Source organism: Sarcophilus harrisii, chromosome 1 (genome assembly GCF_902635505.1).
Source record: "Sarcophilus harrisii chromosome 1, mSarHar1.11, whole genome shotgun sequence".
Classification (NCBI taxonomy): Eukaryota; Metazoa; Chordata; class Mammalia; order Dasyuromorphia; family Dasyuridae; genus Sarcophilus; species Sarcophilus harrisii.
This window is the reverse complement of record NC_045426.1, coordinates 633,784,420-633,809,463: the sequence shown is the minus strand read 5'-3', so window position 1 is coordinate 633,809,463 and position 25,044 is coordinate 633,784,420. Positions and strand designations below refer to the sequence as shown.

Here is a 25,044-nt window from a genome sequence, read left to right as displayed (position 1 = left end):
ACTCTACTCAAATAGGTTAATAATTTCATTGATTTGGATATTATCTCCAATAATGCAGATTGCAACCTATCAATACCTGCTCAACATCTTGTAGAATGTCTTCCTCTATTTCTCCTGATATTAGGAGCATAACAGTGGAATCCCTGGGTCATAATTCACCTTTGCCTATTGATCCAGCATATGTTGTTTTTTGATTGCCTTTTTTATGACATCATTTTTCCCATCCTTCGCTGAAGTTCTTCATTTGTATATGTTGTTGTCACCTACTATGCACTTCTCTCCATTGTCCTTTATACAAGCATAACTCATTTTTAATTCTTATGAGCCTTGCAGCCATACCACAACATGAGAATTATTACTTTAAATAAGGATCACTGTTTCTGAGACATTTTGAAGTAGCTTTTAAATTTCCTGAAGGTAATATAGCCCATTGTCTTCAAGTTGAATTCTAGAACCATTTTTACCAAATGTCCCCAATTGTGGATAAAAGATGAAATGAGAAGAAACAAATGTTTAAGCCTCAGAGCATGTCAGTTTATTAAGCAATACATGAAAGTTGCCTAAAAAATTGGAACCTGGACCCAGAATGCAGGGGGACACAAATTTTCATATGTTATAAGCAACTAATTAAATAAGGCTAATCAATTAAAAGGAAACAATAAAACACTAAGTAATCTGGTTGGATAAAAGATTAGAGACTTTCCAAGTTGGGAAAGGGAGAGCAAATAGGTGCAGTATATTTCCTGAATACAGAAAAGGATTTCTCATCCCCACCCCACCACCAGCCAAGTATTTAGGAATAGTCAAAAGGAATGTGGTAACTAATTGACTCATCAGTACAGGAGCAGTTTTCGAATGAGACCCTCTGAGTTGCTTAAAATGTATAACTGTGGAGATGTGCATCAATCTTTGGATCTAATTGGGCTTCTGAGCAGTATAACCTACTTCCTTAGTTAAGGGTCTATAAACAGCATCCCAGCCACACAGGCTTAAGTTCAAATAATAGAATAAGGTGGTTTTTTTCCCAGTTCCCATAATTGAATAAGATTTTTCTTGAAAGAATTTGCACTAGACCTGTAATTGAAATGGAAAGGGAGCTGAATTAGCTCCACAGTTGAGTCTCAAGATGGAGCCAGTGTGCTTCACTCAGTTCCCACAATTAACTAGTTGCAATCCTAATGTCTTCAGTTGGCTCACAATATACTTACTAATTAACTAGTGAACCCATATGTTCTCTAGTACATTTTGGCATTAAACATTCTTCATCTGCTCCTTTTTTCATGTTGATTTTGAGGCCATTCTTTTTTAAATGGTTACAGATCTCTTCCTAGAAGCTCTACATTATCCCCTCAGGGCCTTTATGCAGCCAACACAACGGAATCTACAAATGAGCACATCTGAAGGACTTCCCTATTTATAGGAAATCCTTCTCCCATTCAGACTCTTTTATATCCATTTTTTGCCAACATACTTTTCCCTTTTTTAATGCCTTGCCTTCTGTTTAGGATTAAAGACTCTTTAAATAAGGTAGGTCAATTAAGAACCATTTTAAAGTGCCTACTCTGTAGTAAGGTCCATGTTAACTTCTATAGAGATACAAAGACAAGTATTACTTACTGCCTTCACTCTCAAACAATCTCATACTACATGCCAAATAACTAGGTACAAATAAACTAATACAGGATGAATTGGAGATAATAAGCAGAGAAAAGGCACCCACATTGTAAAGGAGTAGGAAAAGGCTCATATAGTTTGTAAGATTTTCTCTGGGACTTAAAGGAAGCTAGGAGTTGGAAATGTAGAGAGAACACATTGAAAATGCATGGGGTTAGGAAATGAAGTGTGTGCTTAAATAGGAAGAAGGCCAGTGTCACTATATCATAATATATGTATAACGAGAGTGGATAGGCAGGAGGAAGCCAGGTCATGAAGTTCTTTGAAAGCTAAATAGAGGATTTTGTATTTGATCTTTAAGATAATAGGGAAATGGGCAGTATTTGTCAGTATTCTTATGGTCACTTTTTTTATATATTAATAAAGTTTGAGTGGGGTTTTTTTTTTTCATGTTTTGTTCTATTTTTATCATCTTTTCTTCCTTTAAATATTTTGTGATTTAGTGTCCTAGTTTTGTCTCTTATAACATTGATCTTCTATATGTGTACTTGATGTAATAAATCTTTTTTTTTTTTTTTTGGCTGAGGCAATTAGGGTTAAGTGACTTGCCCAGGATTACACAGCTAGGAAGTATTAAGTCTCTGAGTGCAGATTTGAACTCAGGTCCTTCTTACTAAAAGGCTGGTGCTCTATCCACTTCACCACCTAGCTGCCTCAAATCCAGGTACTTTTTAAATCTTTATTATCTAGAGCCCTTTTAATTTCCTCTAAGCACTGAGTCCAAATGTAGTAACTATTGACCTTAATGATTAAAATAATTATTATCAAAATATTTAGATATCTTTTATATTTTTCTTTTGTTCTCCTTATTACACTTTCATCCTTAAATACATTTAGGATGAATTAGCCCAATTGAGTCTCTTGACTAGCTTCCTTCAAATTAATTTAATTATCTTAATACACTTAACTGTTTACATACTGTATTTTCTCAGTGGAAAGCAAACTCAGACAAGAGAGGTGAGTGACCACCATATAATAAAATAGCTGGAGGTATCTTTAGGAGCAAAATAAAGGTTTACTATATCTTCTGTTCTTCTGGAGAAGCAGATGTCACTCCAGCCAGTTGAATAAGCAATGTAAGAGAGGAGGCTCCTTTTACAGAAAGAAACAGCAGATTAGGTCATCCTGCCATTTAGGGGAGGGGGTGGGGGGGTAAGAGGTGAAAAATTGGAACAAGAGGTTTGGCAATTGTTAATGCTGTAAAGTTACCCATGTATATATCCTGTAAATAAAAGGCTATTAAATTTAAAAAAAAAAAAAAAAAGAAACAGCAGATTAAATAGTCCCTAAGGCAAAAAAATCCCTCCCACTACTGACCCTCATCCTCATTGGCCAAAGGAATGGGTCTTATATTCTAAATGAGGGAACTGTCTCAGAGGTAGAAAATTGAGCTTTGACCAATAAGACAATATATGCCCATATTTGGTTTAGGTTGAGGTAGCAAGCAAATGATGTCATGGAAAAATCTCCCCTCAGGAAGGGGAGGTAAGTATATCCTAATGGATGTTGATTTAGGCCTAAACCAACTTTGGAGTTGGTAAAGCCTTACTCAATTTTCATTGCCACTCCATTTCCTTCAAAGCTACTTGAGGACAGGATTGCTTTTGTTTTTAAGCCTTGCAGCCTAGTATAAGTGCTTAATAAATGTTTGTTGAATTTGATGATAGTTGGGCCTTGTGCTATCTGATTTTGTCCTTTGAACATTCTCCTGTTTTAGTGTCTTTCTACTAAAATATCATATCCGGAACTGAACATAATATTTTATGTATGATTTTGCAATGGAAGATGTTTTATATGCCCCCAAATTCCATGTTCTTCACATGGATGCTTATTTTGTCTCAAGTCAAGTAGTTGGTAGCAGTAAAGGCTTAAAATCATTTGTGAACTAATACAGTTTGTTGTATCTCACTAGACTAGTACAGAAAGGTTTAGTGAATTGGTTATGATAGGAAGGAAAATAGGTTTTACTAAGAATTCATTTTGTTTAATATTCTAGTATAAAACCAGATTCATTTTTAAATACTTTGTTACAAAGTGTGGCAAAATGGAAGGAACCTTGAATTTGGGGTCAGAAGATCTGGATTCAAATCCTACCTCTGAAACTTGCCATTTGTGTGATCTTTGGCGAGTCACTTAATCTCCAGGCTTCAGTTTCTTCATCTGTCAAACGAAGAATTTGAACTATGTGATCTGAAGTTAAGTCTTTTCTTTTGACTTTTCTGCAAATTGGCTAATGGGCTAAATCTAAATCATCTCTAAAATCCCTTCCTCTAACATAATAATTTAGTATACTTTGAAATTTCAAACTATATATTTGAATTACTGTAATTTCTTCAGATTTGATTAAGATACTGTAACATCTAAGAGATCATATGTGTATGAGATTTCCCAAAAGCTTATCACAAGAAGCATCAACAGACTACAGATTAAGGACAAATAAAAAGATAAAAAAAATTTTCTACCTTCTCCCATGGCATATAGCCAACTCTGCTGTTATGACTCCAGGGCTAAAATTCAATCTTCCCTGTTTTCAAGTGTGGATTACATTCCAATTATCATTCAGTTGAGTTGTCCTATACTGGAAACTGGGCAGAGTAGAATAGATTTAAAGATATTGAAGAGGGAGTGATATTATGTTCTCTTTAAAATTGTCACTCTGAAACTGTGTTGATCTTGGTGTCTCAGGTCCTCCTGGGAAAGCATATCTCCCCATATAAGTTGTGTGGTTATTAGAAATCTTGGTCAAAAAAAAAAAAAATACCCCTTTGATCTTTTGGGGAAACCAGACCCTTTGAATTCCAATTGGAGATATGGGTTGGGTACCAATAAGCATTCTAGGCCTGGGAACTTTGGCTTTCTTTTCAACCTGAAACCTAAAGCCTCAAGATTCCTTTTTAAAGGGCAATTTCTGAACTCATTCTTTGCAGAAGGTCCAAAGCAGGACCCTGCCCACTGAGAAGGCATTCTCTTCTCAGCGCCAGCCTCCATTTCCCTAATAGGACTTTGCCACTAAAGAAGTTAGTCTCTTAGCAAAACTGGTTTCCTATCCAACAATAAACTTCTATTTTTGTCAATTATTATTTCAGGTTTGTGAATTTTTTAACATTGGGCTCTGTGCCGACCAAAAGAGGATTTTAATAACTTTGACTGCTACTAACCTCATCAATACCACAAAGTGTTCTTTCTTCCTTTATGTATTTTTATTCCCATGAATAGGCATCTGGGTGACACAACAGAAAGAATGAGGGACCTGAAATCAGAAAGACCTGAGTTACTTATTAGCCATGGACCTCGGGCAAGTTGCCTCTGTTTTCTTAGTTTGCACATATGTAAAATGGGAATAAGAGTATCTATCTTTAGGGTCATTGGGAGAATCAAATGCTTTGCTTAATACCTGGAATGTAGTAATTGTCACATAAGTGTCAACTATTATGATATTGTTATTAACACTTTGGGCAACATCTTTTTAAACTCTCCTGCCAGGTCCCCATCCTTGTTTTTCTTAGCTGAGAACAGTTACCAGGATTTTTTTTTTTTAATATTGTTGGCAATATGTATCACTTTAGAAAGATGATAAATGATAAGTAGGTTCTGATACATTTTAGGGAGAGCGGAGGCATTTATTTTTAATCAGAGATCATCCCTTGGAATCTCATAGGATAAAGCAAAATAGCAAAATGTGAAACCAAGAATTTTGCTTGGAACTACATCTAAGCAGTGGCAAATAGGGAAGGGTACTTTTTGATATAAAAACAAAAGATAAAATATTGTTTTTAAAAAGATCGCCTTGATCATTCTGTAATTTTCCAGATGAGTAAACTGAGGCACAAAGGATTTGTGTCTCAATGTTGCGCAATAAAATGGCAGAGTTAGTATTTAAATCCACAGCTTCTAACTCCAAATACAGTGCTGATCCACCTATACCATGTTATCTAAAATTTGTTATTTGGCAGGTCTAATTAAAGTGAGGGGGAAAAGAGTCCCCTAAACATAGTCGTTTTTAAAGAGATGCTCCTTTGCAGAAAGGATATGCCAATCTTGGAACAAGTCCCAGGTATCATGAGATCACTAATTACAATCAAATTACAACTAAATGCTTTTTTTAGAGTCTTAAATGCAAAGAACATTTAAAACTGGCTATATCTGAGGATAACTGAATCTTCTGTAGCTACCAGGCTAAAGCTCTTGAAATATTCTGAAGGCAGTGTTTTGCTTGATCCATTTTCATGAAATCAAGTATGATTTTTGAATATCAAATATACAGACAAACAACTTTTTGCAGTCCCCAATTTAAACAGCTCAGTGGACATTAGAGGGTTTTTTTTTTTTAAATACTAAAACTAGCTTTGTGCTGGTATATAATGAATGATAGCTTTAGACTCAAAAAATATTAAATATCATTCTTCTCGGCCACATAATTTTATTTTTAAATGTTTTTTATGTTTCATTTATGTTTCACCCTTCTTTCCAAGACGTTCCCCCCCCCCCCAAAAAAAAAAAGAGCAGTATAACAAAAGCAGCCAGTATTTATTAGCCTGTATAGACAATTTTGCAAAAAACATCATCTCCCACCTCTGGATAGAAGGGAGTGTAGTGCATTTCCTTGTTTATTTATGGGCAAACCTTGAATGTTGTAATTGCACATTGTTCAATTTAAGATTTGTTTGCGGATTTTTCCCACCCCCAATCCTTTATTTTATAGATGCATGTGTATCACTGATTTTCCCAGGTCAGATACATTTAGAGTTGCAAACTAACCCTAACCCTAAATTACTATCAAGTCTAATCACTTTGTTTTACACATAAAGAAACTAAGGCCAGGAGAAAAGAAGTGACTTTTTCCAAGATCACAAAAGAAGTAGTAAGTCATAACGAGTGCTAGAGCTAGATTCCAGCCCTCTGAGGTTGATTTCAAATCCCAAACCATGATTTCTGTGCCAGGGCACCTCTCTATAAGTATATGAAATTTATTTCTTCAAAATTATTCTTTTGATATCAATAATACTACTAAAACTCTCTGATTATTCCTCGATGCTAACACCCTACAAAGACATAAAGAAACAGATTATAAAATAAAATAAGTTACAATATATTTTCCCCAGATTGTCATTTGAGATTTCATCTAGACTTAGACTATTATATTTAGATAAAAATAAAGGTTGCAATATAACCAAAAATTGGCCTTCAGAATTAAAACCACTCAGATTATTTTTATAATAATCTGGAAAGTTAGATGTCATTTTTTTTTTTTAAATCCCCTTCATTAACAAACATGAAATGCTATTTTTGAACTAATATATTTGCCAAACTTCACTTATTATTAAAGCTGAAGCTATACAATCTAGTTTAAAGAGGAATGTACACCTAAAAATTTAAAAAAAAAAAAAATACTACACCCTATACATTCAGAAGATGCTGATGGGAAATTCCATCTCTTCCCTAGTTTATCCACACCTGCCTCCAAGTAAGGGCACACATGCTCAAAAATTTTTTTTTTCCACTGATGGAGGTGACTCAGCAGTTTAGAGATCCCTAATTTAGGCCAGAAAATATTACTTTTGAATAAAAGCAACTCAATTAAATGAAGCCATTAAGCTGTAAATGCAAAATTAAATAATAGATAAAATTAAATTTTCTATTATTTAATTTGGCATTATGATTACAACTTCATGGATATAGCATTCTATTTAGAAACAAAAGGCCCGAATTTGAATGCAGTCTCAGACATTTGCTTGCTATAGTCCCAAGTATCACTTCAACTCTATTCTCTTAGTTTCCTCACCTGCAGTAGGGATTAATACTTGCACTGCTTAACTTTCATGCTGGTTTGAAAAAAATCTGGTAATTTTCAAGTGCTAATTATTCCTGATCTTTTTTTAAATAATCTCCAGTGTTAAGGAATTTGATGCTTAGCATAGCAATCTATGGTTGAACATGTTTAATTGTCAAAAAATTCTTATATTGTAAACTAGATTAGATTTCTATAACTTTTACTTATCCATTGGTTCAAAATTTTATCTATACAATTAAGATTAATTTTTGTGTTTATGGTGATGTTAAATTGGGGAAATTTTAATGTAGCACTTTCTCAACTACATATCTTACCCTATTGTTTGTTATTTCTCATTTTTAGTACAATATGTTATAAGGTGATGAAGATTTTGATCTTTGCATACATGATTTGAGAGTTTATTAAATCCAGCAACTGCTTTGTCTTCCACTCACTGAATAAAAGGTTATGTAGTTGATGATACCTGAATAGTATTGTACTTATTTTGATGTGTCTTGTTTCTGAAATAGACATTTAAGTTTGAAAATACTAAAAGTGAGAGAGAGTCTTCAAGCTGGTGTGGAGGTAATCTGGATTTCTTAAAGGCTTTGCCCAGGGAAATCCTTGAATATAGACCTGGTGATAAATTGTCAGTAAATCGATAAGCATTTTTTTAAGCACCCCATAGACACAGTGCTGGTAAATAAGATAAAGTGGGAACCGTTCCTGGTATAGACAGGCAAGGAATGGACACAGGGCAATTTGGTTAAGAAGGAAGCATTAGCAGGGGTTTTGAGATGGGGAAAGAGGGTCAAGAAAGGCTTCATTTGCATGGTAGTGCTTCAGCTGATTCTGGAAGGAAACTAGGGATTGTAAGAGGCAGAGTTAAAGAGGAAGTATATTGCAGGCTTGGGGGACAGTCAGTGCAAAGTTAAGGAAATGAGAAGGACGAATGCCAATTGGCTGGGCTGTAAATTCTGTAAAGAAGACTCCCATGTAATAAGACTGAAAAAGGTATGTATGTTAGAGCCAATTAGTAAATGCCAAGGAAGGTTTAAATTGGGTCCTAGAATTAAGCATCCAGGATCCCCTTGCATTTATTGAATACAGTCATGGCATGCCTCTGCTAATAAATAGCCTAACTAAAGTTGGAGGGACTCATGAACCTCATTGATGAATTTTTCAGCCTCGGGATACAAAAAATTTATTCCAGGTGAGATCAGAGTAGGTGTGATAAGAGTTGTGCTTTACAAGTGGAAGTAGCTCCTGCATTAATAAAAGGAGAAAACTTGGTGGATTAAAGGGAACACTGGCTGAATTCAGACACTCTGGCTTGAAATCCCACCTGGAAATTGTCTTTCTCTATACCCAATTAAGAACTCCCTCAACAGAAACCATGGTAGATCGTTTAAACTTTGCTTAAACAGTTTCAGTGACAGTAAAGTCACTATCTAAAAGAAAGCCTATTTAATTTTGCTTAGTTTTAATTGTAATAAAGTTCTTTCTCTTGCCTCCCTGTAACTTTCACCTGCTTTCTAGTTCTATCCTCTACAAATAGACAAAGTCTAATTCCAATTCTAGATGACAATTCTTCAGATATTCAGAGATGGAAATCATGCTTCCATAAAGTCTACTCTTGTGCAAACAAAAAAAGAAAGAAAGAAATCCCACCTTGAGTACTTTATAATAATGAAGTTAAACTAGATGCCAGAGATCTCTTCCAACTCTAGATCTTTTAGTATTTTATCTGTCATCACTTTCCATTAATAAAATATGGGGGAAAATAGATCCTCAAAGCATTGAAATATTAGTAAAACAAAAGTAGTAAAATAAGAAATGTGTGTTGTCAACCTGAATCAAATATTTTATTTTTATACCTAAGTTTTTACAGATTTTGTTTGAAGACTATTATAATTTTTTCTTTTGCTTTGAAATAATTTGTTTCTACTTTTTTCTTTTCCTCTTCTGGTCAAGAAGGAGTCAGTCACTGTCATCATAAAGTTAAGAAAGCCAAGCGCTTTCTTCCTTTGGTCTTCTGTTCCCATGAGCCTCCGCCCACGGGTATTGCACTGATATTTGCTAGGGCTGCTTAGTTATGAAAAGCCTCAAGTAAACAAACCTTATTGCTGTTTGTTTACAAGTTTGCTCCAAGAACTGTAGTAACCAGTAGTTGCTTATGCATTGCCCATTGTCTTAAGAATTGAGCAGTAGGAACGGTGCCTCATAATCTTGCTGGCTGCTATTCAGTAGGAGTTTTGATTTTGTTTTTATTTAAATGCATGTTAATGCAAAATTACTTTTAGAGTTTCATTTGTGTAATCCTAGAATTTTCTTAGGAACACTGCATTTTTTTCATTCATGATTACCTAAAACAGCATGCAAATGAATGAAAGAATGGTTATATAGAGTTCATATAGACTACTTTTCATTCTTTCTAAGGAATATAGAGGAATGCTGAGTAAATCGACAAATCTATTGTCATCATGTTTTGTAGACTGGTGTAAGTTATAGTTGGTGCATAAATTTCACCTAACAGTACTCATTTAAACTACAGTTTTTACTTATACACAAGGCTTAAAGTTCTAGAGTCTCTGAAGAGGTTGTCCTACAAGGTCTGGCCAGCTGCCAGGAAACTCTGTTCTGAATATCAATGATTCATTTGAATAGGAATCCTGTGGACTTATTGTTGTTGGTTATTATTTAAACCACACTTTATTTCATGAATAGTCAGTCTACTTGTTTCTAATCTTAAAAGTGGTAAATCAGCAAAAGAAGAATTAATTCCCTTGAAAAGGGGCTAGATCTGAGGCTTCTAACTATAGAAAGCTTTCAAGGTCATTTTATTTTGTAGTTGAAGGATTGATTTAAATTTAACACTCTTGCTGTATAATGTTGCATAGTAATGTAACTTTAAATTCAAATAATCTAGTATGTGTTCCCAAGATACTAGGATAAATATCAACTACCTTGTGATCTAAAGAGTATTCTTTCTGTATTAAGAGTAGGAGATTAAGATGGAAGTGAGAACAGGAATTTGTTTTAAGATAGTTAAATGCTATGCTTAATTTTGTATCTCTTGATCTAGTCATTTTTTAAAAACTAGGATTTTCTAGTCTTGATTTACTTGTGATTTTAATAGTGTATTTTTCCCTTTCTTTCCTTTTCTCTTTCCTTCTTCCCTTTCCTTCCCTGTTTTTCCCTCTCCTTCTCTCTCTCTCTCTCTCTCTCTCTCTCTCTCTCTGCATGCTACCTGGATCTGCAGATGAAATTAGTGGGGACGGTAATATGCATTTTCACATTTGTGTATTAATATGGCTTATAAACTTTACTAATGCATTTCAGAATTCAGCTTAAACCCCAATCAAAGGTTTTTAAGACAGAATGTGCTTCAGACACAACCAGCACAAATAAAATGTTGGGTCCAACAATAAGCCTTTTTAAAAAATAAATAAATAAAGATTGGGTCTTTAAGAAAGGAAAGCTGGATACTGAATTATTTATAGCAGTGATTTCTGTTATATCCCAGCAAGAAATCTCAGTTCCATGTGTTTGCACTGAGGTTCTAGGATTTGAAGATTTTACAAACCTCTTGTAAAAATGTTTGACCCATATATCACTGAGAAAATTTTGTTTTAATTTTTAAATGATTTTTGTTGTTGTTTTTGTTTTTGTTTTTTTTATGAATGGTTTTTATGCCATAGGTCAAATTATGATTCTTACTTAGCCTTTAGATTGCTGGTGTTCTATGGATATTGAAGGAAAGCATAAGAAGGGAAACATGAAAAGACAATTAAGTATAGAATATAGTATTAAAAGCTCTGTCCTCAGAGTCAGAAAACTGGGCTTCAGGTCTTCTTCTTGTCCTGTAGTAGAGTGACTCTGAACAAATCGTTTAATCTCTTTTAGATTCATTACATATAGTAATTCATATTAAGATGTATTCTTCTTGGTGTATTCTCTTTGAGTATTGAGCTCACTTATTCCATATTATCTCATCTTATTCAATTTCTACCTTTGTCTTTCCTTATTTATCCATATAGGAACCACTGAAATCACTGGAATCTTTTCTTTAATTCTTTTATTTTATGAAATCCAGTAAAAGATGGACTAGCCATTTCTAAGCAGTGAAGTATTATATAAGTCATTTTATTAATGATACTTTTCTATTGTCTCCATAATATTAAACTAATAATAATAAATGCCAAATAAATAAATAAAAATACTAAACAATATGAAAAAACTGAAAAAAAGTTATTCCTTAAAATGTGACATCATTTTTAGAGTCGTGTTTTGTCATTTTTTTCATCTTGTAACATGTTATTTAGTGGTTTAGATATAATATAAATTTGAAAGTTTTAAATATGTACATTTTAATTAAATGGAGAGAGGAGTAGCAGTTATATTCATTCTTCATTAAAGAACTAGAGCATACTGAACAATTTTACTAACATTAGTGTGGTATGATAAAGCATAGGAGTCACAAACAAGTATATTTAAGAGAAGTGGCTGTGGGGTAAAGAAAAGAAAATTCTTGTTTTGTTTCTAGTTCAGATTCTTAAACTTTTTGTGTGTATTGACCTATTTGGCAATCTGGTGAAACCCATGGAGCTTTTATTAGAATAATGTTTGTCCATAATAAAGTCATTGTTAAATTTTAGTTAAAGTTTTTTGAAAATAAAAATGAAATATTTTCTCATGCAAGTTAATGAAACCATTGATAGAGTTTTTATGTTCCAAAACCAGTATAAAATCATCACCATTTTTGTCATCTATCACCTATGTAAATGTGTAATTGATTCAAGTATCCATGTACACAGATTTTATAATTATAAAAAATTATAAAAAAACACAATTTTTCTGTGCATGCTTGAAAAACATTTTAAACTCACGCCATAGACAATTTTTAAGTTGGAACAATTTTGTTTTTACACAATGTTTCTGTGATGAAATTTAATGCTCTTTGAAGACTAACAGGTAACACATTCACTGCCTCTTTCATGTATCATGCACTTAAAGAAGTGTTTTTTCTACTTCTGTTTTTTAATCTTATCACAAGTCTCTAAGGCTTTTTTTAATCATAGGAGCTAGACGTAAAAGGGACCTCAAATAGGCATAGAGTCACAGAGCTAGATCTAGGAGAGATTTCATAAGCCATCCGTTTCCCTTTTATAAGTGAAAACCTAACACTCAGGGAGTTGTGACTTCCCATGGCCTACAAGTAGTGAGAGTCAGAAGAGAAAACTGAACTCAAAGCCAGAGCTCTTTCCATTCTACCATCTTCTCTCCAGGGGGCACCCTCATTTCAGTGCTATTCTTATTCTTACTTTCCATGATGTGGAGACTGAGACTTGGCCATAGGTCACACAAGGAATAAGAGGGTGTTTCTAAAAACCAGTGTTCACCTACACCAAACTATCTCCTCCTATCATTAAAAATTTGTTTTTATAGTAAAAACTTGACATTCAATTTGAGGTTAATAAGTTGGAGACATTAGTAGTGCAGTGGATGGTGCACCGGGCCTGGAGTCAGGAAGGCTTATCTTCCTGAATTAAAATCTGGCCTCAGACACTTACTAGCTGTGTGACCCTGGGCAAGTCAGACACAACTGAAAAACTACCAAACAGCTACTGCCAATAATAGTTCATGTTTCTAAAGCCCTTCAAGATTTACAAAGCATTTGCTTCACAATCCTCTGAGGTAAGTAAATAGTGTTTTCATTTTCAAATTGGGAAACAATTTCAGATGCTAAAATCAGTTGCTCATGACTATATTGTGATGAGATACTAGTTTCCTGGGTATATTATCTAAACAGACTGATCTACTGAAAGGTGACTAATATTGCATGTCAAAGTCATAGAGGCATGTTCTGCATTGAACTTTTTAGTTGTTGAATTTCTGTAGGGTCCCTGCTGAATTTGTTAATTGTGTTGAAATACATGAATCTAGTTTTCTAAATATTTTCCATATTAGAATTAATATGATTGTCCTTGTCAGCCTAATATATATTGAACATCTTATTTTTATTCTGTCAGGATGAATTTAAGCTTTTTAACAGGAGAATTTCAACATTCAGGGACTCGATTTGGTTACTGTAGAAAATACCATTCAGTAGGGCCTTTAGATCAGAAGCCATTCACCAGATATTAGAAAGCTGTTGGTTGTCACCTCTAACACATCCAGTGTTGGGAAGAATGCTGGGTTGGGAGATGAAGGGCTTGGACTCCACTTCTACTTTCACCAGTGTTGTAACAACTTCTTTAAATCTCTAAGGTCAGAGATTTCAGATAAACCACAATCTGTCATTTGCAGCCTGAATCTAATTAAAATGTCATTGGGAAATAAAAATAAAATAAAATGCAGGTAATGTTAATATGTAATTAAAATAAGTCAATTTGTGGCCACCTGACAATGAAGTTGATGTTGTGGATGACAAGGTTTTCAAGATGCTTCTCCACTATATAAGGAACCACTGTTTCTTAAAATTCCAAAATCCCACAATCTCTCAGCTGAAAAAAGTCCTTTTCTAGATGTTACACTGTTGTTGATTGAAGATTCTCTTATAATTTGCCTACTTAGCTGAAAATTCTATAATGAAGTCTCAAACTAAGATCCAAGTTGCTTAAAATTTATCATTCATAAATTCTCTTTGCAAAATAGTCAATTTAAAGGATACTGTTGACTCCTGCCATCCTCGATAAATCAAGATTAAATAAATATACTCAAATCTGTTTGACTATATGTTATTTTTAAAAGTAATTATGATTTTGATCTCTATTAGATTGGCATTGTGCTTTATTGTGGGATACTCCTTTTTAGGAAAAAGAGAGTCAATGAAATGATAATCATATAAGTGGATTATTATGTCAGTGTTGATTTTGTGATTAAATGGCTTTATAGGTTGACATTAAGCCTGTTAATGTATGGAACAAGGACTGAATGTCCAGTAAAACAAAGTTACTGAATTGTTGATTAATTTTTAATAAAAAAGGTATCTTCTTCACTTAAACATTCGTCAATTCAGTCATAGCCAACTTTTCATGACCCAGTTTGGGATTTTCTTGCTAAAGATTTGGAGTGCCTTGCCATTTCCTTCCCCAGCTCCTTTGACAGGTGAGAATACTGACCAGCAGGATTAAGTGACTTGCTAATAAATGTCTGAGACCAGATTTGAACTCAGGCCAATGAGTCTTCCTGACTCTAGGCTTGGCACGATCCACTACCTAGCTGCCTTTATTGTAATATGATCATTTAAATACCCTAACACAAACTTGAAAAATAAACATAAGGGGAAGGAATTGCTATATATATTATATATCAGAATGAGAGAAAATAAACTTGAATGGCAGAAATTTTATTTAAATTATTAATGAATAATTTATTACTTAATTTGGAGTCAGAAGAACTACATAAAAGAATTCAGTGCTAAATATTAGTGTCCAAGTCAAGCGACTAGAGTAATAGATGTTTATTAAACATCTGCTGTATGTCAGTCACTGTACTAAGTATAATAAGAGTCTCAGCTTTCAAGGTGATCCATCTAATGGCAGCAACAACATACCAACAACTGTACAGACAAGCTAAATTTAGGACAAAATCGAGATAATCAACAGAAGGAGGTGTTAGGATTAAGAGGAATTGAGAAAAGGGGGGCGGGGTCCCTACCTCTCTAGAAGGTAGGATTTTATCTAAGACTTGAAGAATTTAGGGATGCTGGAAGGCAGAGATGAAAAGAGAAAGCCCTTCAGATATCAGGGACATCTAGTTTAGTGAAAATGCCTAAAGTCTGATGTGCTGATTTTTACTATATTTGATGGTTGGTTTGTTTGTTTTAAACAAAGTTCTATAAAAATCTTTACAGATCCTTTCCATCTTTCCTTTTTTTCCTTGTCTTCTATGCTTTTGAAAAAGATATTTTGACCCTCAGTGATTTATCTGTTCCCTCAGTGATTTATCTGTTCCATGAGATGATAATCATAATAATCATTCATATATATATATATGCACATATATATATATAACTTGTGTTGCCATTGACTGCCATATTTTTCCACTCGATAGTTAAGTCAAGTGTTTGCCAAGCCATTTTTAAAGCCTTTTTTAGTTTTTTCAGTATGGTGATTGATTTGCATCAGTTAAACTTACTTTTGAAATTATTATTATTCTTAGTGTCTTCTATCTATATCCCATTTTTATCAATAATTTAGTTGGATGAGGTTTTATTTGTTTTAACTATATTTTTTTTTTCTTATAACTTTACTCTTTTGCATTGGATGTCTGATAACTGATTCAGGAATGACTTCCACAGCAGAGTATATTAACTTATAATCAGTTTCATTTTTCATGTCATTCAGTCTTCCCAGTATTCAGTACGAATCTTCCTTTTGTTAAGAAAATATTCATGATACATAATCACAAGGTTTCTGTGAAGGCAACTATTCTTTTACTTCTTAATCCTTTCCCCTGGTACATATTTTCTAATGTATTTTTTGCTGTTCTGACCTATTTCAACTTCAGCTTCTTTTTTGTTTTGTTTTCTTTTAATTATAGCCTGAATGTTATTTAAGCTCTTTATTCTTTGGTTCTGTTCTATTTTTCCAGTCTTCTTACACCTTTTTCCCTCCATGTAATCCAAGAACACTTATGTTCTTGCTGTTCCTCACACATGACAATATTTTAGAAATGGACTATTCTCCATGTTTGAAATCATTTTTCTCCTCATCTTTACTTCCTGGAATCCCAGAAGTCTCAGATCAAATCTATTTTTTATAGAGACTTCCTGAGGGTATTTCCCCTCTACACTATTTCAATTGTATGTTTGCTCTTCATTAGACTGTGAGTTCTTTAAGGAAAAAACTGTGTTTTTGCTTTTATTCATATTCTCAGCACTTAACATAGTGGTTGGCAGATAATAGATGCTTAGTACATGATTTTTATTTATTAAATTTAGATACTCCAGTAGTGTGTCCAGTAGATCACTGGACAGTATCTTACATTCAAAATCCCAGAAATGTAGGTTAAAGTTAGAAAGACTTCCACAGCCATCTCCTACAACCAGTTCCTGAATAAGATTCCTTTCTCCATTATCCCCCAAAATTGTTATTATGGGGCAAGCAGGAAAATGCCAGGTTTTCAAAGTGAATTTTCACAGAACGAGGCATATTAATTGTGTTTTTAAAATCTTGATCCATAAAATTTCCACATATGATAGAAATTTAACTCTGGGACTTTACAGTGCTGTTTCTGTTTTTCATTTGAATTTTTTAAATAAAAGTAATGTTATTTTCTTCTGAAATGCATCCATCCTTTTCCTGATGGCCTAGTTCATGGAAAGTGAATAACTCCTTGGATAGCTCTTATTGTTAAGTTTTTCTTCATATCAGTCCTAAATCTGTCCTTTTTTGCTTTCTTGCTCCAATTTCTATCCTCTGTTTCTTGTTCCTATTTCTGTCCTCTGAAGCCAAGCAAAATAAGTTTTCTTAATAGCATTTAATATACTTCAAAGCACAAATCAAGCTAAATATTTCCTTTACTGCATGGGATTCTTTTACTCTGTATTTATATGTTAATTTTCAAGACTCCTCACCATTCTACTTGCCATTTTCTGGATATTCTATAGCTTATTTTACTGACTTTTGTAAAATGTGGCCCCCAGAATTGAGAAAACATTCACAGACCCCTTGAAGTATTCAGAGAAATATGACAGACAATATTTTCTGGTTGCACTTAAAAGTATTTTCTTTAGCAGTAGTCCCCAGTTCCTCCCAAGTTTAGTAATCCATTTTGTGTATATTAACACTTCAATATAGATAATTTTTCTATATTTATATTTTCTTTTATCATCTCTGTGAAAAATAAGAGATTCTTATTAATAGTTCAGATGTAACAAGGAATTATATCCATATATGTATGTATACATGTACGTATATTGTGGATAGATGTGTCTGGATCTATATCTGTATATGTATTATATGTGTGCATATTCATATGTGTAAATATTATGTAAATATACAACAATCCCACAGAGGGTCTTTTCTTGCCCAAGCAATCTAAAGAAATCAGTGAAATTGTTTAATCATTCCCCTGAATTGAGTGAAATTGGTTCTGTACATATAAGAGGCTAGACCAGTGTCATAGAGATATGGGGGTTTGTTGTTGCTATTTTTAATTTAAATTTTCAGTTCCAAAACCTTTCCCTCCACCTTCTCTTTGCCCATTGATAAGACAAGAAATATTATATACATTATACATGGGAAGCCATGTAAAACATATTGTCACATTGAGTCCATCAGTTTTCCCTCTGGAGGTAGATGGCATTTTTTATCATGAGTCCTTTGGAATTATCAGGGATCATTGTATTGATCATAATTGCTAAGTCTTTCACAATTGATTATCATTACAATATTTTTCTGAATCTACTCACTTTACTCTGCATCAGTTCATATGTCTTCTCAGATATTTCTAAATCCATCATTTTTTAAGCACAATAGTATTCCATCACAATCATATACCATAACTATTCAACCATTCTTCACTTGATAATTCCAGATTACCAGATTTATAACTTTTTAAAAATTAGATAAAGTATAGGTATACATAGCAAGACAGATGTTGTTCTATTTGTAGTTCCATCTATTCAGGAATTCCCAAATGATATTATAAAGTGTGTATTTTAGAGGAGTAAGAATTCTCTAATTAATGCATATTGGTCACTTTGAATCATCCTTTAACCTTTCCTTTCAAAGGACTTTCTCCATTATTCCACTTGTTTTGCTCTCTGATAAACAAGTCTGTGTCCATATTGGACAGTTGAGTTTTTTTCCTCCATGAATGACTCGTACATGAGCAAAGATTGAGTCACATTTTTAAGTGCATTTACCAAAGTGAGACAAAACAGGAGACTTGGATAAATTATTTCCCATTTTTTAATTCTAATTTTATAAGTTTAAATTTCTTCTCTTTCTGAATGTTTGATTTCTTGCTTGCAGAAACAGATGACTATGCTGAAATTATAGATGAAGAAGATACTTATACAATGCCCTCAAGTAAGTAACTGAATTTTTAAACTTTAATTTTTCCTCTCTTTTTTTTACTTATTTAGATTTGACAGATGTAATTTGAAACTTGTTTCATATGACATATTCAAATAGAACATTATGTTTGTACAGTCTCACATTTTCCAGGTACCATTTCTGAAGTAATAAAGACCAAAGTCTGGAATTACTCTAAAATATCATACTCAGGATCACAGAGTCTATCATTTAAATTATTGTATTTCCCTTTTTACATATAAATAGATGATCATTGAAAATTCCATTATTTTAGAAATTTCAGTTTCAGAATTAAATTAATTGAATAAATTAATCTAATAGTTACTCAGCATATACATGCGTGCGTGCACACACACACACACATACACAAATTAATACCCTTCATAATAGTCTTGGCCTAAGTAGAAACATGCCCCATGTAAGTATAATGAAATATGATCCTAGTACTTGAGAAATATAGTAAATATATTATTTGTTTTTCTCAAGGTGACAACCTAAAAATCAATACTTCCTATCATTTGTTGAGAATACAACAGTCCCTGATTTATACTAAATGTACCTTTCAATTTTTCATCCTAAACAAACCTAAAAACCTCCAAAAGAGGTTTCTCATACTTTATTCTCCACTGCTTTCAAGAAAATAAATTCTCAGAAATTGATATTGTAAATTATTTGATATGACTTTAATAAAAAAAAATATTTTTAAGAATGTTTCAAATAATAAAATCCTATTTCTATACATTTTTTTTTTTTAAAAACTCTATAACCTAAATTTACCAAGGACATCTAATAAGCAGATATTTTTAAAGTAGAATACTAGAGTTGATTCTGATGGAAAAGGTCATTATCTAATCCCTTATATCATGCATGTTGACTTTCCTATCTACTTTTTAGTGTTTTAAATTCACACTAGACTCTACATACAAACACACTTAGATCATAGATTAGAGAAGAAATAGAGAAAAGACTATAACTTGACAATTTTGCTTAGTATTCGCAATTCTTAACAATATCCAGAGTTGAGAAGAGGTTATGAAGATCAAAGGCCATCTATACATTCTCAATTTTTGTGATTCTAGTGTGATATATAGATATAGATATATCTTCTACCTACCTATCTATTTATATATATGTTTGCTTTGTTGTTCACACTATGTCCACCACAGCTTAAGGCAGGGAGGGAGGCAGGCAGCAACTGCACACAGGGCTATCTAAGTGGGGTGGTAGAAAACCATCCAGGTCACAAAAAAGGAACAAGTTAAATTTCTACATTTATCAGCATTGGGGTCTGTCCCATGTGTGGCCACTATCCTTCATTCCAGGCAGGATAGGAAGATAAAATGTTGTCTCACCCTTCTTTACCTATCCTGCCAAATAGTGGGTACTAGTGTTAATGTTTAGACTTTCCTTGACAGAATCTTATTTTTCCTTTTCTTTCATTAAAACCAATTATAGAAGATATAACATACATAAATGAATTGTAATTAATATATGCTTTTGTCCATCCGTTGACTAACTACTCTCAAGAGTTTAATATTAAAGATTAAAATATATTATTTCCATAGTGGGAACTGACTAGTTAAAAATTTTTGATCTTATCAAGGCATTTTTTTCCCAGAAATTCAAGAGCTAATTTTATTTCAAAATAATATTAATAACTTAAAATTTAATATATAGACTTAGCCCAATATTCAGTTTCAAAGTGATATTTTATTAACATTGGTGACCTAATTTTTTTAGTTCATATTGATAATTTTTTTTTTATATTTGAGCTTGGTTAAAAAAAATGTACCTTTTCATTTACAAAGAAGCATAGAAAAATGGTATTGCATTTGAATCTTCAAATCTCTAGTTATGTTCAACATGTTTCCTTTTTTAAACTTTGCCATGTTAGTTTCAAAGCTATCCTGCTTGTCTCTATCTCCCTTTGAATCTTCTGTTTTCTTTATATTCCTTTTTGCTCAATATTCTTTTTTTTTAACCTCTTTTTCTTTGACATTTCTGTTACTTTTAGGCTCTCCCAAATCTGTTCTCCCAATTTAAAAAAATTCACCTTTGTAATAAGTTAACAGAGTGAATGTTTTAAAATCCACACATGAGCTAAGTCTTAAAAATGTATTTCTTATTCTATATTCCATTACTTCTCTGTCAAGAAGAGGGAAGCATGTTTTATTACCTGTCCCCTGGTGCACTATGTTGGTTGGCATCATTAAGTCTTCAAAAATTGCTTTTCTTTACAGTATTGTAATCATTGTAGAAATTGTTTCCCTGGTTCTATTCATTTTGCAAAAGTCTATTTAGGTTTCTCTAAACCTATTCCTCTTTCAATATTTCTTATAATAATATTTCATGCACATAAAATAATTTATTCCTCTGTTTTCCAGTTGATCTCCAGTTATTTATTATTACAAAAAAAGTTGTTGCTATGAATATTTTTAAACTCTTTGGGATTAAATTACTAGAAGAGATATCAGTGAATCAAAATGTATTTAGATTAAGTGAATTTGAGAGTTTATGCAGTTTCAAAATTCTTTGTAGAAACTCACTTTGTTTTATGAAGACATTCTGTAGGTACATGTACATTTTTATTTCAGTTGGTAAATTAAATGTTATATTATCTCAAGATGTTTCATATAAGTAAATATTGTTAAGATAAGCTTTCCACATTTTTTGTTATTATTTTAATTAATTTTAGATATTTCTAAGCAAGGTCTTCAATTTTTTTCTCCCTTAATTGCACTACAGAAAGCTATGGAATAGATGAAGGTAACAGGATTCCCTTAAAATCATTGTGTTTGCCTGCATTTGCAACCTGTGGAGTGACATGGGATGTTTCCATTTACAACTATTTTATTTTCAAATTTTTATGTTCATTGGTTTAATTACACAGTTAAATCAATGGATTTACTACTAGCTAAAATTATTTTAAAGAGGAAAATATATTGTTTCTTAAAATGTGAATTCCAAGTCAAATTATTTCCTTAAATGATAGAAATAAAATCCTAAAATAGTTTAAAAATCAATGTTTCCCATTGTGTAATAGTACTTAGACTAATGGGAGAAGGAGATATCTAAATTTAAATATAGATATTGATACACATTTCAAAAATTTTTTCTTAACTGAAATAAATTAAATTGTATTTAAATTACTAAATTGAAATTTGATTGCTAAATTTTTTGAACTAATGAGTAGTTTGTTGTATAACTAAGCAGCCTACCAAATTATTTATAATACTTAAGATTCAATATCTTCATTTGCTTATTTGAAGTGAATACCTTCTGTAACATAACTTTTTCAAAAATGTTTATGCCACTACACCAAAAGCCTCAATTGTTCATTTATCTAGTGTTAGAATTGATTTTTAGAACCCTCTTTAAAATTCTTTTTAGCTCAGCAGATATAGTGATATGATTTCATAAAGTGGAAAGCTCTTAAACTTTCAAAAATGTCACATTACATATTTCAATTGGCAGTAGTTGTTCAGTAACAGTTCAGAAAATATAGTTTAAGTTATGTTTTTCTGTGTTGTATTTATTCTCACTCATTTGGGGGTGAGTTAGGTGATCCCTAAATAGTCTCTTTCACCTCCAAGATTCTCTGAATATTTGAAATTAGATGATTTTTTAAAAATTTCTGATGAGACTATATATACATACACACACACACACACACACACACACACACATGTATCTACTTCAAATCTAATTAATTTCTATAGCATTGTGACCACTGAAGGTTTTTTGCAATTGATTTGCATCAGCACTCTATTCTTTCAGACTATGTTTAAGAGTATTCCACTGTATATAAAACATTTCCATAGATTGGTGTGCCACAGATTAAAATTTTATTTATATATTACATCAAAATGAGATGTTTTAATTATTATTCTTTCCACAACTGAAATGATATTATTAAATATTCTGTCACTTACGGGTTATCTTTTACAGCCAGGGATTATGAGATACAAAGAGAAAGGATAGAACTTGGACGCTGTATTGGAGAAGGCCAGTTTGGAGACGTACATCAAGGAGTTTACATGAGTCCAGTAAGTCCCTTAACATTTTCCACAAAAGTTTCCTAGCTGAAATCCCTACCTTTTTTTTTTTTTTTTTGTGATCTTGGATGAGTTGTATTGTCATTGTTCTATTATCTATGAAATGGCTGTATAGATGACCTAGAAGCTCCTCCCAGCTCTAAGTCAAGTTTACAAGGCATATCAAAAAGCTTTTTTAAGTTCCTGCTATGTGCCACAGACTGTTCTAACCTCTGAAGATCCAGAGAAAGGCAAAGACAGACAGTCCCTGCTTTCAAAAATTCTGAAGAAGCTAACAGAAACAACTCCTGTTTAGTAAAGAAGAGAGTGATATATAAGCATGTTTGAATAAACAACTCAGATGTTTAAAAGTCATGTACAATAATGGAGGCAAAGGCAGGTAGACAGATAAATACCCTCCTCTCCAAAAAAAAAAAAAAAAAAAAAAAAAGACCAAAAAAAAAGTAATGATTTTGTTTAGAAGTACTAGAGCCTTGAATGAAGTGAGCCTAGTAGTGAATTTGAAGGATAGCAAAAAAGGGTTGGTTTTTTAAAATTATTTATGTTTTAAGCAGGAAGAAAATCAAAAAAAGATATAGGACTGCTGCTTGGGAAAGAAGAGAAAAAAATATATGAGGTGACAGAGAAAAAAGTAAAATATGGAACTTATTCTTCTTTTGTTTTCTTAGTAGAGACAATGTTTGAACCATAAATGACAGAATAAAAAGTTATTCGGGATTTAACTCACTATTAGCAGGAATATAAGAGAGGATAGATATAGTTATGTTTTGTCAATCAACAAAGATTTTAAGACTCTTAAGTGTCAAGCTCTATTCTACACACAGAGGGTACAAAGATTATTTTTGAATCCCTTCCCTTAAGGATCTTAACGTTGATTGGCTAAATCAGATACATACATATATATGTATACATGTAGACACACAGGGACAGATAATAGGGATGGGGAGAGACAGAAAGATAAGAGATAGGAAGGGATTAGAGTTAGGCATGCATAGGATTGGAGAAAAAAGTACAGAAGTACATCCACAAAACTATATACCATAGAGAAATATTACAATGTAGGAAGAATTTCCATTTAAGGAGAGAGAAAATCCAATAAAGGATTGCCAGTAGTAAAGTCAATGGTCTCAGATGTCCATAGACAACTTCCCAGAACTTAGAGAACAACCAACATTAAATACAAGACCTAAATCAAGGAAGCAAGTTGGGATGAAACCTATGAGTGGAATGTGACTTGAGTATATCATAATGGAAAGAAAGAAATATGGATCAATGAGGAAATGGAAGAGCATAGATAAACACATAGAGCATTTCTTACTAAGAATAAGGCATTGGACTAAATACTTAAGATAAAAACACAAAAAAGCAAAACATTTCTTACTCTCAAGGAATTTACATTCTAATTATATAATACAATTTGATGGATTGATACTGATTTTGGAAGAAAAGAATGACACCCAACAAAGGCATAGTACAACCACAAGTGACATGGAGGCTTGGATCTCCAGCCATATAAAGGAAAACTTGTCTATCAGGATGGGGAATCCAGGACTTACTTGAGACCAGGGTTCTATTGGAAGAAGATGAAAATGATGACCAGAAAACAAACAGTATAGATAGAGCCAAGAAGAGGCTTATAGGTAGTGAATAGAACACTGAAATCAAAGTCAGGAAAGCCTGAGTTTGAATCCTGCCTCACACTAGATGTGTGACCCTGAGTAAGTTTTAACCTCTGCCTGCCTTAATTTCATCATCTATAAAGTGGGAATAATAGCAGTACTTCATAGCGTTGTTCTAAAAATCAAATGAGTTTTCTATATATATTTCTATACATATGTATATATTTATATGTATGTATATTTATATATATGAAATGTGTAAATATGTAAAACACATTGCAAACTTTAAAACACTATATAAATATTAGACGATCAGTAGGTTCTAATTAGTATGAATAGTGAATTCAAGGAGCTTGCATTATTCAAATTGGCACTATTCAAAATAATAATAATATAGTAATTGACTCTCATTCAATGAAAATAAACACTGTTAATTTGAATAATGCAGCCATTTCATGGAATTTATCATTTGTCCTCATCAGTACCTACCTGTTGTTATGATAAGAAATGACTCAGAGGGTAGGGGCATAAGGATTGTATTGGGAAAGTGAAGGTGATTTTAAGGGAAAAAAAGATATAAATAAAAGCAAGATTAAAAAAATAAAAGTAATCACTTTCTTTGAGCCCCCATCTAAGTTCTTTCCTGGAAACATTAGAATTCAACTGATCTCATTCCCTGAAGTAGAACTTTGTTCTCATGCAAACACTCAGGCTAACAGAATATTCAATAAAGGACAGGTTTTATTTAACTCCCTCAATTTTATACTTAAGTACAAAATGAGAAAAGAAAAAAAAATTGCCATATACCCAGCAGATCATAAGAGAGAATTCAGTATTAAACAATGAATTTCCATTTCCTATATAATAAATACTACACA

At 32.5% G+C, this 25,044-nt stretch overlaps 1 protein-coding gene across 20 annotated transcripts in view; it reads left to right on the top strand.

Moving 5' to 3' along the window:
• Window positions 1-25,044, top strand: part of PTK2 (protein tyrosine kinase 2) — a 368,410-nt gene that overhangs the window by 241,184 nt on the left and 102,182 nt on the right. For 11 of the 20 annotated variants that reach the window (XM_031947245.1, XM_031947246.1, XM_031947254.1 and 8 more), the window contains 4 exons: window positions 10,707-10,724; window positions 18,430-18,486; window positions 21,238-21,258; window positions 22,441-22,538. In XM_031947245.1, coding sequence (XP_031803105.1) covers window positions 10,707-10,724; window positions 18,430-18,486; window positions 21,238-21,258; window positions 22,441-22,538 — 194 coding nt within the window. Of the gene's footprint in view, window positions 1-9,421; window positions 9,506-10,706; window positions 10,725-18,429; window positions 18,487-21,237; window positions 21,259-22,440; window positions 22,539-25,044 lie in introns of all 20 variants that reach the window. The other 9 variants (XM_012541848.3, XM_031947250.1, XM_031947255.1 and 6 more) reach the window with 4 other exon arrangements.